The sequence below is a fragment of the Microcebus murinus genome, chromosome X (assembly GCF_040939455.1).
Source record: "Microcebus murinus isolate Inina chromosome X, M.murinus_Inina_mat1.0, whole genome shotgun sequence".
NCBI lineage: Eukaryota > Metazoa > Chordata > Mammalia > Primates > Cheirogaleidae > Microcebus > Microcebus murinus.
This window is the reverse complement of record NC_134136.1, coordinates 32,251,623-32,267,539: the sequence shown is the minus strand read 5'-3', so window position 1 is coordinate 32,267,539 and position 15,917 is coordinate 32,251,623. Positions and strand designations below refer to the sequence as shown.

Here is a 15,917-nt window from a genome sequence, read left to right as displayed (position 1 = left end):
TTTTTTGACCTTTTTTTTTTTTTTTTTTTTTTTGAGACAGAGTCTCGCTTTGTTGCCCAGGCTAGAGTGAGTGCCATGGCGTCAGCCTAGCTCGCAGCAACCTCAAACTCCTGGGCTCGAGCGATCCTTCTGCCTCAGCCTCCCGAGTAGCTGGGACTACAGGCATGAGCCACCATGCCCGGCTAATTTTTTATATATATATCAGTTGGCCAATTAATTTCTTTCTATTTATAGTAGAGACGGGGTCTCGCTCTTGCTCAGGCTGGTTTTGAACTCCTGACTTTGAGCAATCCGCCCGCCTCGGCCTCCCAAGAGCTAGGATTACAGGCGTGAGCCACCGCGCCCGGCCAGTACTTCATTTTTTATGGCCAAATAAGATTCCATCATCTGGATATACCACATTTTCTTTATCCATTCATCAACAGATGGACATCTGGGTTGGTTTTCACCTTTGGCTATTATGAACAATCCTGCTGTAAAACATTAATGTACAAATTTTTGTGTGGACACATATTTGTGTGTTCTCTTAGTTATATAACTAGAGGTGGAATTGCTGGATCATGTGGTAATTCTGTGTTTAACATTTTTAGAAACTGCTATTTTATATTCCCACCAGCAGTATATGAGGGTTTCCATTTCTCCTCATCCTCACCAATACTTATTATTATTTGGATTATTCATCGCTGGCAGATTTGGTGTCTGTTGAGTGCTCTGGAAGGACAGAGCACTATAAGAGATTAGTGTCCTTATAAAGTGGCCCAAGGGAGCTCGTTTGCCCCTTCCAGCATGTGAAGACACAGCTAGAAGGTGCCATCTATAAACCAGAGATTGAGCCCTCACCAGACACCAAATCTTCCAGTACCTTGATCTTGAACTTCCCACCCTCCAGAACTGTAATAAATAAAAATCTGTTGCTTACAGGATACCCAGTTTATGATATTTTGTTATAGTAGCCTGAACAGACTAAGAAAGAGATAGTTTTACTTCTTGCTTTCCAATCAGGATGCCTTTTCTTTCTTATTCTTGCCTAACTTCCATGGCCAGAACGTCTAGTACAACATTTAAGAGAAGGGGAGAGAGCAGACATCTTTGTCTTGTTCCTGATCTTAAGGGGAAAGCATCCAGTCTTTCGTCAATAAGTATGTTGTTAAGGGTGCATTTTTCATATGTGTTAGGGTGTGAAGTCCATAGGCAGGTGAAAAAGATTTCTCAGGCAAAGATTAGGATAGATAGAAGTGTAGGCTGGGCGCCACTGCTCGCACCTGTAATTCCAGCACTCTGGGAAGCCAAGGCAGGTGGATCGCTTGAGCTCAGGAGTTCAGGACCAGCCTGAGCAAGAGTGAGACACTGTCTCTACTAAAAATAGGAAGAAATTAATTGGCCAACTAAAAATATAGAGAAAAAAATTAGCCGAGCATGGTGGTGCATGCTTGTAGTCCCGGCTACTTGGGAGGCTGAGGCAGAAGGATAGCTTGAGCCCAGGAGTTTGAGGTTGCTGTCAGCCAGGCTGACACCATGGCACTCTAGCCTGGGCAACAGAGTGAGACTCTGTCTAAAAAAAAAAAAAACGGTGCAAAGTTTGATTTACTCTCTCTCCAAAGAGAGAGGACACAGAGCTGCAATTAAAGAGAGGCACTGGCCCTGAGGCCAGACAGGTTTGATTCTTTATTAGGGCAGACTGAGGAGGGGTAAGGGGATTATGATTATAGCCCAATTAGCAAAAGACAGCTGAGAAACTGCTGTGTTGGCTTTTTCTGTTCTCACGCAGCAGATTGATAGCAGAAATTAGTTTCTTCTTTCTTCTTGATAGTGGGAGATATCTGGTACTATCTCTTCTTGAGGAGGTAGGGGAAGTTTCTATTCCCATTGTCCACTCCGGAATTTTTTAAGGCTGAGAAAGAACTCAGAGATAACAAGTTAGGCCATACGTGTTTTAATTAAACAAAGGGTAGTTGTGTTAACAAAGGATAGTTGTGTTGTGAATTTATTTCTCTTTCTGTTTGATGGTTATTAGTAAGACCATCTTTCAATGTATACTCTTTGTCAGTTGAGGAAATTACCTTATATTCCTAGTTGGTTGTTTTTACCTTGAAAGGGTATTGAATTTGTCAAATGCTTTTTTGGTATCTTCTGAGATCATCATGTGGTTTTTGTATTTTATTCTTTTGATATGGATGGGGTTTTTTTGAGACAGTCTCCCTCTGTCACCCTGGGTAGACTGCAGTGGCATCATCATAGCTCACTGCAAACTCAAACTCCTGGGCTCAAGTGATCCTTTTGCCTCAGCCTCCTGAGTAGCTGAGACTACTGGCATGTACCACCATGACTGGCTAAGTTTTCTGTTTTTTGTAGAGATGGGGTTTCGCTCTTGCTCAGGCTAGTCTTAAACTCCTGAGCTCAAGTGATCCTGCCTACGCCTCCCAGAGTGCTAGGATTACAGGCGTAAGCCACCGTGCCCAGCTGATATAGTGCTTTTACACTGATTGATTTTTTGATGTTAAATCAATCTTGCATTCCTGGAATGAATTTCACTTGGTCATGGTGTATAATTCTTTTTATATGATACTGGATTTGTTTTTAAAATATTTTGTGAGGATTTTGCATCCATATTCATAAGAGATTCTGCTGTAGTTTTCATGTGATGTCTTTGTATGGTTATGGTAACAGAGTAATACTGGCCTCATAGAATGAGTGGGGGAATGTTCTGTCCTATTTTTTGGAAAAATATGTGAAGAATTGTTATTCTTCTTTACATGTTTGGTAGAATTCACCAACGAAGCCATCTTGGCCTGGATCTTTCCTTGTTGGTAGCTTTTGGATTACTAATTCATTCTCTTTGTTTTTTTTATAGGTATATTCAGATTTTCTATTTATTCTAGAGTGAGTTTTGGTAGTGTGTCTTTCTAGAAATTTGTTTATTTCATCTAAGTTATACAATTTATTTGCATACATTATTCATAGTATTCTTTTGTAATCCTTATATTTTTGTTGTCATCCAAAGGACCACCAGGATGGCTAAATAGTAGAAAGGAGAGTATTATTGGTGCTATTGGTTTGCAAAGCAGGGAGAGATAGTCTCTAGAATGAACCAAAGGTGCTCTTTTCTTGTTGTTGAGACAGAGTCTCACACTGTTGCCTGGGCTAGAGTGCCATGGCATCAGCCTAGCTCACAGCAACCTCAAACTTCTGGACTCAAGTGATCCTACTGCCTCAGCCTCCCGAGTAGCTGACTACAGGCATGCGCTACCATGCCCAGCTAATTTTTTCTGTATATTTTTAGTTGTCTAGCTAATTTCTTTCTATTTTTTAGTAGAGATGGGGTTTCACTGTTGCTCAGGCTGGTCCAAACTCCTGAGCTGGAATAATTCGCCCACCTTGGCCTCCCAGAGTGCTAGGATTACAGGTGTGAGCCACGCGCCTGGCCAAGATTTTATTTTAGTTCACGATGTAATGCTGGTGATGAGCCCCCCTCCACTCCCTAGATCAAAAAGAAAAGGCTCATGAGACCAGACATGCCAAAGACAACTGTCAGGCCCCGCTGAATACAAACAACACATGGATGTCCACCCAGATAAAGTTTTTGGTTCCTGGATTCCGCAAATACCACCAGCCCCTCCTATTTCTCAATGACCACCAAAGGTCACCCCAGCTTTTCCCGCCAAAAGTATCCGGTCTGCCCCAAATGGTATAAAAGGCCTGCACTCCCTCCAAACTGGACGTGACTTCTCGGGCCCCCCTTCTCATGGGACCCTCGAACCTTGTCTGGGAGCGCTCAGTAAAGCCACATTGTTTGGCCCCATACTCTCTCTCTCTGTTTCTTTCACCATTGGAAAACTTTACACACAATAGAAATGTTACTCCTATATAGTTCTATTCTCTTACCCCCCATTTTGTGATATTATTGTTATATATGTTGCACCTATACATCTGACAAACCCAACAATATATTGTTACAGTTATGCTTTGTATAAATGTATGTATTTTAAAGAAGCTGAGATGAGAAAGGAAAATATGTTCATAGCTTTTATTATATTAACCTTCTTATATATCATTTTTAGATCTCTTTACTTGGTTCTTCTGGATTGGAGTTACCATTAGGAATCATTTCTTTAGTCTATATAATGTTTAATGGTGTCCCACATTTTTCTGAGGTCTTTTTCTTTAATCTTTTCTTGGTTGCTCAGATTCTTATAATCTCTATCAATCTCTCTTCAAGTTCACTAATTCTTTTGCCAGTTTAAATGTACCATTGAATTTTTTTCATTTCAGTTATTGTACTTTTCAGCTCAAGAATTTTAATTTATTTTTAAAATAACTTCTATCTTTATTAATATTTTATATTTGATATAACATCATCATATCTTCCTTTACTTCTTTAATCATGGTTTCCTGTAGTTCTGTGAACATATTTATAGTGGCTACATTGTAGTCTTTGTTCTACCTGACATCCGGTCATTCTCATAGGCAGTTTCTGGTCTCAAACTCCTGACCTCAAGCAATCCATCTGCCTCTATCCTCCTTCCTTCGGTTCCCAAAGCGCTGCAATTACAGGTGTGAGCCACCACGCCCAGCCATCACAGGCAGTTTCTGTTGTCTGCTTTTTTTCTGTTGTATGGGTTATACTTTCCTGTTTCTTGCAAATCTCATTTTTTTCTTGTTAGAAACAGGGCATTTTAGATAATATATTGTAGCAATTGCTTGCCCCTTCCCTATCTGGGGCTTTTATTGTTATTTTCCTATTTATTTGTTTAGTGATTGGCTGGATTATTTTAGTTAAATCTATGCCCACACACACAGTGACTTAAGCCTCTTATGTTACTCCTCAGGAGGCACAGCCTTGGGTATGCTAACAGTCATTGGGGAATGAGGGTTGTTTTGGCAGGGCTTTCTTTGACTGTCTGGTCCCTGACCACACCCAGCTGTTAAGCTCACTAATTGCCTACAGATTGCTCTATTGCTTTCAATAATGCCCTAGGGCATAAATTGTTCCTCAGAGAGAGGTTTATTCTGGTTGTAGGAAGTCTCCTCCCAACTTTCTCTCTCCCAAATTGTCTCCAGCAAACTACCTGGCTTACAGTTTAGTCAGTTTCTCTAATGAATCTGCCTATGTCCTCTCAATTGTCCACTCAATTGTAGTGTTTTCTGGCACTACTTTTGATACCAAATGTCTGGTGTTTTCTGACACCCACCAGTTCTCTGATTCTCTGACACCAACTGGGTGTCCTACAATTCAATTCAATTCTGACACAACTCCTCAGTTAGCACAGACCCCACAGATTGAGGGTTCAGTATCACAAGTCTGTTCCCACTTCAGATGCCAGCTGCAAATGGGTGCCCGGGCTACCCACACTTCTTCTTGGTCTAGTATAAATTTGAAGGTTTTTATGATCTTCTCCTCAAGTTTGATAATTTAGTAGAATGACTCACAGAACTTAGGAAAGTGCTTTACTTACTATTACCAGTTTATTATAAAGAACATAGCTCAGGAACAGCTTATTGGAAGACATGAATAGGGTAAAGTATAGAGTGTATATGGCACAGAGCTTATATCCCTCTTCTGAGTGCTCCATTTGCCCAGCATGTCAATGTATTCACCAACCCAGAGGCTCCTGAGCCTCTATCATTTAGAGGTTTTAATGGAGGTTTTTTTCTTATTAGGTAGGAATAATTGACCAAATCATTTGTCATTGATGATTGAACTCAGTTTTCAGCCCCTCCTCTATCCCTGGAGGTCAGAGGTGAAGCTGAAAGTTCCAACTCTCTAATCATGTGTTTCATCTTTCTGGTGACTAGTTTACATCCTGAAGCTATCTAGAGGCCCCACCTGAATCACTTCAACTGAGGTGTGGTTAAAACGGGCTCATTGTGAATAATAAAAGACATGTCATTCAGGAAATTCTAAAGGTTTTAGGAGCTCTGTGCCAGGAACTGGTGACACAGACCAAATATATATATATTATATTCTGTACTTTGTGATACCATGCACCACAACCTCCACTGTTTTTGAGACCTCCTTTAAGCTTCACCTTCTCCACATTCTATTGCAGTTTCCTTTGGCAAAAAATTTAGAGCTCTCTGTTTTACATCCTGCTTCCCTCCCTTCTCCCAGGCAAAATCTCTGAGCCATGGCTCTGGTGTATGCAATATGTATCTTAGTTTATCACAGTCTACCTTCAAATAATGTTACAGCTGTTCTTCAGTGTATTGGGGGGGTGGGGATTGGTTCCAAGATCCCCTCCACCCTGTGCACCAAATCCTCACATAGTCAAGTCCCAGAGTCCGCCTTGTGAAACCTGCTTGTATGAAAAGTTGGCCCTCCCTGTAAGCAGATTTCACATCCCAAGAATACTATATACTTTATTTTTTTATTTTTTAGAGACAAGGTCTTGCTCTGTCACCCAGTCTGGAGTGTAGTGGCTTGATCATAGCTTACTGCAACCTCACCCAGCTAATTAAAAAAAAAAAAAATTATGGAAGCGAGGTCTCACTGTGTTGCCCAGCCTGGTCTCAAACTCCTAGCCTTAAATGATCCTCCCACCTTGGCCTCCCAAAGCACTGGGATTACAGGCATGAGTCACCACACCTGTCTGGAATATTGTACTTTTGATGAGCATTTGGTTAAAAAAAACTCATGTATTAGTGGACCCATGCAGTTCAAACCTGTGTTATTCAAGGTCACCTGTATATGATTTCATGGATAAGGGAAGAACCCTATAACTGCATTTCCCCTTTCACCTTTTTTTCTATCCTTTTGCACATTTTACTTCTGCATGTTACAAGACATACAATATATTGTTATTTTGTTATAGATAATAAATTATTTCTGTTGAACAGCATTATGGAGATTTTATTTATTTATTTGTTTATTTATGACACAGAGTCTCACTGTATTGCCCGGGCTAGAGTGCTGTGGCGTCAGCCTAGCTCACAGCAACCTCAAACTCCTGGGCTCAAGCAATCCTCCTGCCTCAGCCTCCTTAGTAGCTGGGACTACAGGCATGCTCCACCATGCCTGGCTAATTTTTTCTATATATTTTTAGTTGGCCAATTAATTTCTTTCTATTTTTAGTAGAGATGGGGTCTCGTTCTTGCTCACGCTGGTTTTGAACTTTGGGCGATCCTCCCGCCTCGGCCTCCCAGAGTGCTAGGATTACAGGCGTGAGCCACCACGGCCTGTGGTATCCATTTCCGTGATAATTAATTATATTGAGCATCTTTTCATGCTCAATTAGTTGGCCAATTAATTTCTTTCTATTTTTAGTAGAGAAGGGGTCTCGCTCTTGCTCAGGCTGGTCTCGAACTCCTGAGCTCAAAAGATCCACCCACCTCGGCCTCCCAGAGTGCTAGGATTACAGGCGTGAGCCACCGTGCCTTGCCAGTCATTAACATTTTTAGTTCATTTTATATTTGCTTATAGCTTGCTTTCTCTGCTCAGGACTTAAGATGTTTTGGGTCCACTGGGGAATGTATCCTGAGACTAATCTACTTACCAGACAATTAATTGTGATTTAAACCAAACACCCCACCCTAGTACCCCAGGCAAACCATATCTAAATTTTCATGCCTAACAATGAATTTTCTCTAAAAAGTCTCCTCGCTGGCCCACTGTACAAAATCAAGAGACTTATCCATACATAATCGCAGAGGATTACACATCTGAGTTTCAGGCTGAGAAACATCCCTTCCCATTCCAAATCAGTTTCAACTGAAAAAGGTAATAGTGCTCTTAAAAATATTAAAAACTCTCAATGTTAGGCATTTTTGTTTAACTCACCAGTATGTTCCCTTACCAAAACAGACTTTTTCATATTCATCCTGATATCCCTTGCATTGTACTTGACACATATACTTAAAAATTGCTTACTTTATGATGATTAAGAATCCCTGAGTTTTTGGCCTAGTGTATCCTTGGGCATTAATTTCACTTGTAGAAAATATAACTTGAATTTCAAAAATAAATACAGGAGAAGTGATATATTCAGCTATATGAAAGCATTTTAACTTTGTGTAATAATGATTTTTTTCAAAATGTCCTAAAAGACTACCTAGGAAGCTTGTTAAGAATGTACCACAGACCCAGAATTTCTATGAATATGGCTCTAGAATCTGTAATTTCTACAAACTCCTGAGGTGATTCTGATGTATACCAGAACTTTATACATGGTAGTATCCAGAGAAGGGTGGCACCCTCTTCTTAGCTGTTTGTAGTTGTTCCTGAGCACAAGTGAAACCTACCTTCAGCCCTCCTTTTAGTGTTTGAAAGAGTGCAGGGCCCTGCTACTTCAAATGAGCCAGCTCAACACAGCTCACACACTTAGCAACTCATCTGATCCAGACTAAACCGTCCTGTGAGGCACGTATTACCCCATTTCACAGATGACAAGACTGACCTCTATCACCCCATTTCACAGATGACAGGACTGACCTCTACAGCAATAGATCTGTTATAATTGCCAGGTTGATTCCTCTAGTTATTAGTCCCAGAGGTAATGTAAATTTTGCTTATTATTTTATGTTCTGATAACAGGAATTTTAGTGTCTTCATTGCCCCTCATAAGCTTACTGAACAGTTAAATTGCTTATTATGTATTGTTTTCATTTATTTTTTATTATGACAAATGTAATCCATATCCTTTAGGAAAAAGTAGAGATGAGTAAGCAAAGAAAAAAAAAGAATCACACACAGGGGAGTCATAGGATGCCTCTACATAGCATAGAAGACCCAGAGGGGTCAGCAGTGCCCACTGACCTGGTTATACCCTGGGAAGACACGGGGATGGGCACAGCAGCAGAGGATTGGGATAGAAGTATCTACCCATGGTTCCTCCGGTGATTGGACTCATTTTTGAGTACAAGTGAGACCTATCCTTGGCCACCATGCAGGAATAACCATTGCCTACTTTTCAATGTCCACACTTGGAGAGTTTTCTCTGTGCACAAATGCATTATGCAAACATACACATATTTTTATAAAAATGGGCTGATACTGTATATGCGGTTCTGCAAACTTTTTATTGTTATTTTACAATGTACATCTCTTTCATGCACATGGGTGAAAATCCTCTACCAAAAGAGCGCTGTCATTGGATCAAAAGGCTGCTGGTAACAAGAGTGACATCTAAAGCAAATGATCAGCTTAAGCACACAGCCTGGCAAAATCTGCCAGGGAAAGCAGGGCCAGCAATATTCTCATCAGAGACGTCAGAATTGAAGGCCAAAGGCGTTAAATGTATGGAATATCATGTAAGCCCCTCTGGGCCCTACCTCCGCCCCTCACTCCCCTGATGCCCCGTTGGCCCCTTGTGGCAAACGGATCGGGTACATCTCTCTGCATCCAATGAAAACCACCCATTTTCTGCTTTTTCCTTAGCTCCTCCTGGGCCCTTGACAGGTCTCCATACTCTCTCATCATCTCCTCACTGCTCAAATGCCTTTCCTGCAAGTCCTCCTGAGAGTTCCTGGGGGAATCGTCCGTCGTCCCCCTGTCCGTTTTCCTCTTTGCTTTCCGGGGCACATAATCCTCAGCTGGGCGCTTTTCCGCGGCCGGCGGCTGGCTCTCTGGCTTTGCCTGGGATTCTGGCTTGCCCTCACCTTGTGGCTTGCCCTCACCTTCCGACTTTCCCTGCTTTTCTTGCTTTCCCTCATCATGTGGCTCTCCCTTGTCCTCTAGCTTTCCCTCATATTTTGGCTTCCCTTCCACGTCCGGCTTTTCTTCCTCTTCTGACTTTCCTTGATCTTCAGGCTCTACTTCATCTTCTGGCTTTCCCTTGTTTTCCGGTTTCCCTTCATTTTTATTGTAGGGTTTTTCCATGTTGAGATTTCCCCTCTTTTTCCTGTCCTGGGTGGGTAGGAGTAGAGGAAAGAGGAGACATGGGAGACTGAGGGCATGGGGAAGAAAGCAGGTCCGGATAACACTTGCATCTTGCCCCTGCTGAGGGTTCCCCTACCCTGGCCCGACCTCCAAGTGTGCCTTCTGCCCGCCCCTTACCCCACCGTTCCTCCCACACACGTGAGCCCACCATCCCTGGCGGGAATTCCCGGCCACCTTCTCCACACTCCCTCCGCCTGGGCAGTGGGGCCCCAAATCTGCACAAGCTGTGCGCTCCACACTCTCAACCCTTCTGGGTCCCTGTCCCTGCCGCCCACCCCTTCACGGACCTGTGGGGATCCTGGACAGGTTGCTCCTCCTTCTCAGGCCTTGCAGAGTGCTGGCAATGACAGACACGCAGACCTGCAGACAGACAGGAGACAGGGCAGGGGCTGCGCGCTCAGGGGGCTCACAGGTGTCCCTTTCCTGAATCCAGGCCCTTTTCACCCAACGTTTTCCTCCCCCACCTCCCCCGCACCCCAGCCGCCATTTCTCTCCAGGCCTTGGGCGCCAGACCAGGATGCTTTACAAACTGCGTTTGGGTCCCTGTGTCCCCCTCTCCTGGAGGCAACCTGCCCCATCACACCCCCTTTTCGTGGAGGTCAGCATGTCTTCATAGGCGCAGAGTGTGAGAGGGGCTGATTTCCAGAATATGTCTGCGTTTCGCCGTCGCACTGCAGGGGCGTCCCCCCACCCCAATTTCCAGATGTAAAATGGATGGAGAGCTCAGAGGGGGGATGAGAAGGCTAGCTGGGGCCGCTGCGGGGTCCTCCCGCCCCCCTCCTCACCAGTCCCCCAGATCCCTTCCCCGCCCCCTCCCGCTGCTCCTGGATCCTATTGCCAGCCACTCCACCCCCTGCCCCGGGTCCGCCGGCAGCGCCCGCCTTCACACTGACCTGCGGGCACCCGGGACAGGCCTGCGCCTCCTCGGGTTCGCGGAAGCCCGCCTGCCGCTCGCCCACCACCCGTGCAGCCCAGGGAGCTGGTTCCGCGCGGGCGCCGGGACCGGACCGCAGGGCGGGCTGGCTGGCAGGCGGGCGCGGGGGCTGGTGCCCACGTCGGCACCCGGCAGGTCACGTGAGCGTCGCGTCACCCAAGCTCGCCACCCCCCCATCCTCCATCCCCAAGGGGCCGAGAAGCTGAGAGGGTCGGGGTGTGTGTGTGTGTGTGTAGCAAAGGAGGGTCGTGGCCTTTTAACCCCAAGTGCTTTACCTGGTGCGCCTCATACCACCTTCAGGTGCCCATTATCGCCAGGTGTGACAACTGATCAGAGAGGGTACCCGACTTTGCCAAGAGCGCTCAGCTCTTGAACCCCAAAGCCCGCTTTCAAGATTGGCTCTTCCTGACTCAAGCCCAGGTGCTAGTGTCTGTCAGGAAGCTGAGTTGCCACCTTGAGTGCTGGTGCTCCTGGAGTTCTGTCCCGGGCCTCCTCTCTCCTCATTCCCTGGGTGATCTCACTTCCCTCTAAACACCAATGACTCCCAAATTTCCATCTCCAGGGTATTCCCTCCACTGAGTCTCACACCAGTTTTTGCTTTTCTACCAGCAATGTAGGGGAGTATTTTGTTTCTCAATACCCTTTCCTTCATCTTCAGGCTCTACTTCATCTTCTGGCTTTTCCTCATTTTCCAGTTTCCCTTCATTTTTATTGTAGGGTTTTTCCATGTTGAGATTTCCCCTCTTTTTCCTGTCCTGGATGGGTAGAAGTGGAGGAAAGAGGAGACATGGGAGACTGAGGGCATGGGGAGGAAAGCAGGTCCGGATAACACTTGCATCTTGCCCCTGGTGAGGGTTCCCCTAACCCTGGCCAGACCTCCAACTGTGCCTTCTGCCCGCCAATTACCCCACCATTCCCTGGCGGGAATTAACGGCCACCTTCTCTACACTCCTTCAGCCTGGGCTGAACATATGTATTTTAAAGTATGTCATATGTTATTTTCACTAATATGATAGTTGAGAAGTACCTCAACAATGTTTTATTTTGCCTTTCTCTATGTTTAAGGACAATTTAAATACCTTTGTGAATTGCTGGTTCATGTCTTTTTCACATTTTTCTAGTGGGTTGTTGGTCCTCCCCTTAATTTTCAAGTTTTATGTGTTAACTCTATTAGGCCTTTATCTGTTGGTATGTTACAAATATTTGTTTCAGGTTGTCAATTGCTTTTTGTCTTTGTTTATAGCATTTTTCTGCTATGCATTTAAAAATGTAGTTAAATTTATCACTTTTATTACCTCTAGATTTTCATTCAGTTAAGAAAATCTTTTCGTACATGATGTCAAAGAAGAATTCACCCATGTTTTCTTATAGTACTGACATGCTTTTGTTTATATTTTGAGAGTATACTTGTGTATGGTGTGAAGTGTGGATTTTGTTTTCTTTTTTCAATTGGCCTCTCAGCTTTTCCAGCATCACTTATTAAAAAGTCCATCTTTGCTGAAGTAATTTGAGATGCTACCTTTATTACACACTAAATTGCCATATGTACTTGGGAAGCATTCTAGGCTTTCTATTTAATTGGCTTATTTGCTATTCATGTACCAGTCTGAATTATAGAGGATTCATAGTATCTTCATATATCTGGTAGAGCTAGTCCCCCTCAGGAGTTTTTTTCTTTTTCAGCTTTTTCCTGTATGTTCTTGCATGTTTATTTTTCCATCTGAAACGTCAATATCAACTTGATTTAGATCCATTTGAACCAATTATGACATATCCACTTGGATTTCTTCAAGGACCTCAATTATAATATGTCCCCAAATGATTTTACCATCTTTCCTCTCTCTTCTACACACACAAAACTCCCCCCTCTTTTTATTTCCTTTGTCTTAATAGATGGCCTCAGAATCCACACAAGTTGCCCAAGCAAGCAATCTGGAAATCATCCCCGATTCCCTCTTCTGCCCTGTCACCAAGTAGTCTTGACCTTCCCTTCTAAATATCTCTGAATCCTCCCACTTTTCTTTCATCTCCTCTCTTGCTACCCTCTTTTATGCAATGGATTCCTCTCTCCTGGTCTGTACAGGTCCCTTTCTGGTTTTGCTACCTCAAGTCTTGCTCTCCTCTGATAGATTCATTTTTTTTAAAACATTACATATCATCCCACCATTTTTTTCTGTTTCATCTTCATTATAGTCCTTGAAGTAGGTAAGGTCACAAACAAATTACCTCTGATGCAGAAACCACTCCATAAGCCAGGGCCTTGGTCTTTAGCCTGATTAATTTCAAATCAATTTTTTGCAATTATTGAAGATCTAAAGTAAATTTTAAATTTTGAGATAATTTGACAAGAAATATACCTGTTTGATATTTAGACAATTAGGAGGCCAGATTCCTGGATGGAATGATTCAATCTTACAAAGGTGTGAATTCTATCCTCACACCCCAAGTTGGAATTTCAGTCGATTTTCCTTCAAAGGTCCCTTGACAAAATCAAATGGATGGCTGGGCATGGTGGTTCACTCCTGAAATCCTAGCACTCTGGGAGGCTGAGACAGGAGGATCATTTGAGCTCAGGAGTTCGAGACCAGCCTGAGCAAGAGTGAGACGACATCTCTACTAAAAATAGAAAGAAACTAATTGGCCAACTAAAAATGTATAGAGAAAAAATTAGCCGGGCATGGTGGCACATGCCTGTAGTTCCAGCTACTCAGGAGGTTGAGGCAGAAGGATTGCTTGAGCCCAGGAGTTTGAGGTTGCTATGAGCTAGGCTGACGCCACAGCACTCTAGCCTGGGCAACAGAGTGAGACTCTGTCTCAAAAAAAAAAAAAGTGTGGCACTAGTCCAAAAATAGAAATCTGAAGAAGAGACAAGAATGTTCTTCTACATATCTAGGTTTTAATAAGCTTTTAATACATGTATTTCAATCTAGTGCTGAAAAGCTGGCCTATTCAATACATTGACTTTTTGCTATAACTCAATTCATGTGAATGCCACAACCCAGGCCTCTAAACCCAAGGAGACAGATATCATTTTTATTAAAATCCCCATCAATAGGTGTTACTGAGTTCCTTTATGTGCATGACATCACATGGTCACCATATAATATACACTAAAACCAGTCTCATCATGTATAGTGGAGATCAAGAGCTAAAATACCAGCTTTGCCACTTACTAGTTGTGTGAATTTGGGAAAGTTCTCAAAACTCCATAAGCCTTATGAATTATAAAAAAAAAACCCAGCTATTAATATATAGAATGCTCAGCATATAATAAGCCTTCAACAAATAGCTCCTTTCAACTTCACCTCAATCTCCTGTAAAAGGCATAATTTTGCAAAAAAAAAATTTGCATAGCTATCAGAGGTATCATTTGGAAATGTAGGAAGAACTATACTATATATACTATATATGAGCTTCAGTGACATTAGAAAATCAATAGATTATAGGGTAGGAGAAAAAATGCACTGTACCATTAGTTGCTCTTCTGCTCCTTGATTTTATCTTCTAGATGAACATTTGGGAAAGCAAAGGTATTTGAGACACAGAAACACTAGACACTGTGGATGCAATTTCTGTCTCGAATACTGGAGTCAGGAGACTTCTCTGAGTCCTCAGAGACAGAACCATCATTACTGACTATGTATTCTTGTGTAAGTCACTCCCGATGTCCTGACTTCACCTCTGAAACACCCTGAAGGAATGACAGATCTTCACATCTTGGTCACTCAAAAAAGGCAATCAGTGATTTCTTATACATCCACTGGGGTAGCAGGTCAGGATGGGGAGACAAAGACCAACCACAAGGATATAGTACTGTCCTCTAGAGCAGTGGTCTCCAACCTTTTTGGCACCAGGGACTGGTTTCATGGAAGACAATTTTTCCACGGACCAAGGATCAGGGGGAGGTGGTATGGAGCTCAGGCGGTGATACGCAGCCCATTTCCTAACTGGCCAAGGACTGGTACGGGGCTGCAGCTCCAGTTGGGGACCACAGCTCTAGAGACCTCTGGGAGCCTCATCAATACCGAGTGCCTGCCATGTGCCCCACATGAGGATGGCTGCTTTATGTAGGATAGCAGGGTATCCCAAGTACCCTCTCACTAGTCCTCAAGTAGAGATTTTTTGCCCCATTAGATGAATGAGAAACCTGAAGCTCAGAGAGGTTTAAGTAAAGTGTTGAAGGATAGTATCACCCTGGTGTAAATGGAATATATACCATCGTTATGGCTTGGAAGACTCATTGTTAGGAAGACATTAATTCCTTCCTAACTGTTCTATAATTTCAATGCAATCCTAAACCTCCTCCTTCCTTCTCTCCTTCCTTCCTTTCATGGAACTTGGACAAACTTATTCTAAAGTTTATACAAATGCAAAAAGTCAAGAATAACCTAAAAATTATTGAAAAAGAATCACCTGGAAGACTTTGTTCTACCAAATACCAATACTTATTATAAAGGCTAACTATTGACACATATTATAAAGTATAGTAATTTAGTGTGATAGTAATCCCAGGATAGCCAAAGAGACCAATGGAATCAAACAGAGATATCAGAAACAGACCCATGCATTATGGATCTTTGATTTATAATAAAGGTACATTGTTAAACATTGGGGAAAAGGATAATTGTCTAAAAAATGATGCTGAGTGAACTGTATATCGATATGGAAAATGTAAATCTTGACCCTTACCTCACCATTGTACATGTGATGGTTAATTTTATGTGTTAACCTGACAGGGCCACAGGGTACCCAAGACATTTGTTCAAATGTTATTCTGGGATTATTTCTGCATCGATTAACATTTGAATTGGTAGACTAAAACAGATAGCCCTTCCTAATGTGGGTGGGCCTCTTATAATCAAGTGAAGATCTGAAAGAACACAAAGGCTAAGAGAGAACTTCTTCTGACTGCTTGAGCTGAGACATCGATCTTTTCCTGACTTTGAACTTGAACAGAAAAATCAACTCTCCTTGGGTCTTCAGCTTGTGTCCAGCTTGCTGGCTGTAGATCTTGGGACTTAGCCTTCATAACCACATGAGCCTTATAATAAGTCAATGGGGATCTCTGAGAGAGAGAGAGAGATTGGTTCTGTTTTTCTGAAGAATCTTAAT

General features: G+C 42.9%; 1 protein-coding gene across 3 annotated transcripts; it reads right to left on the bottom strand.

Moving 5' to 3' along the window:
- Nucleotides 1–8,993: 8,993 nt before the first annotated feature.
- On the bottom strand, nt 8,994–11,654 carry TCEAL3 (transcription elongation factor A like 3). 3 transcript variants are annotated; one of them, XM_012787909.3, is made up of 3 exons: nt 10,765–10,952; nt 10,159–10,231; nt 8,994–9,838 (listed from the first exon to the last, which is right to left on the bottom strand). In XM_012787909.3, exon 3 carries the CDS (start codon nt 9,809–9,811, stop codon nt 9,224–9,226), a length of 588 nt encoding a protein of 195 aa, XP_012643363.1. In that variant the 5' UTR covers nt 9,812–9,838; nt 10,159–10,231; nt 10,765–10,952; the 3' UTR covers nt 8,994–9,223. The 3 variants fall into 3 exon arrangements, with proteins under 3 accessions (XP_012643363.1, XP_012643364.1, XP_012643365.2); XM_012787910.3 differs by having other exon boundaries at nt 8,994–9,833; nt 10,765–10,948; XM_012787911.3 differs by lacking the exons at nt 10,159–10,231; nt 10,765–10,952 and adding an exon at nt 11,471–11,654 and having other exon boundaries at nt 8,994–9,766.
- Between the last annotated feature and the right edge of the window lie 4,263 nt (nt 11,655–15,917).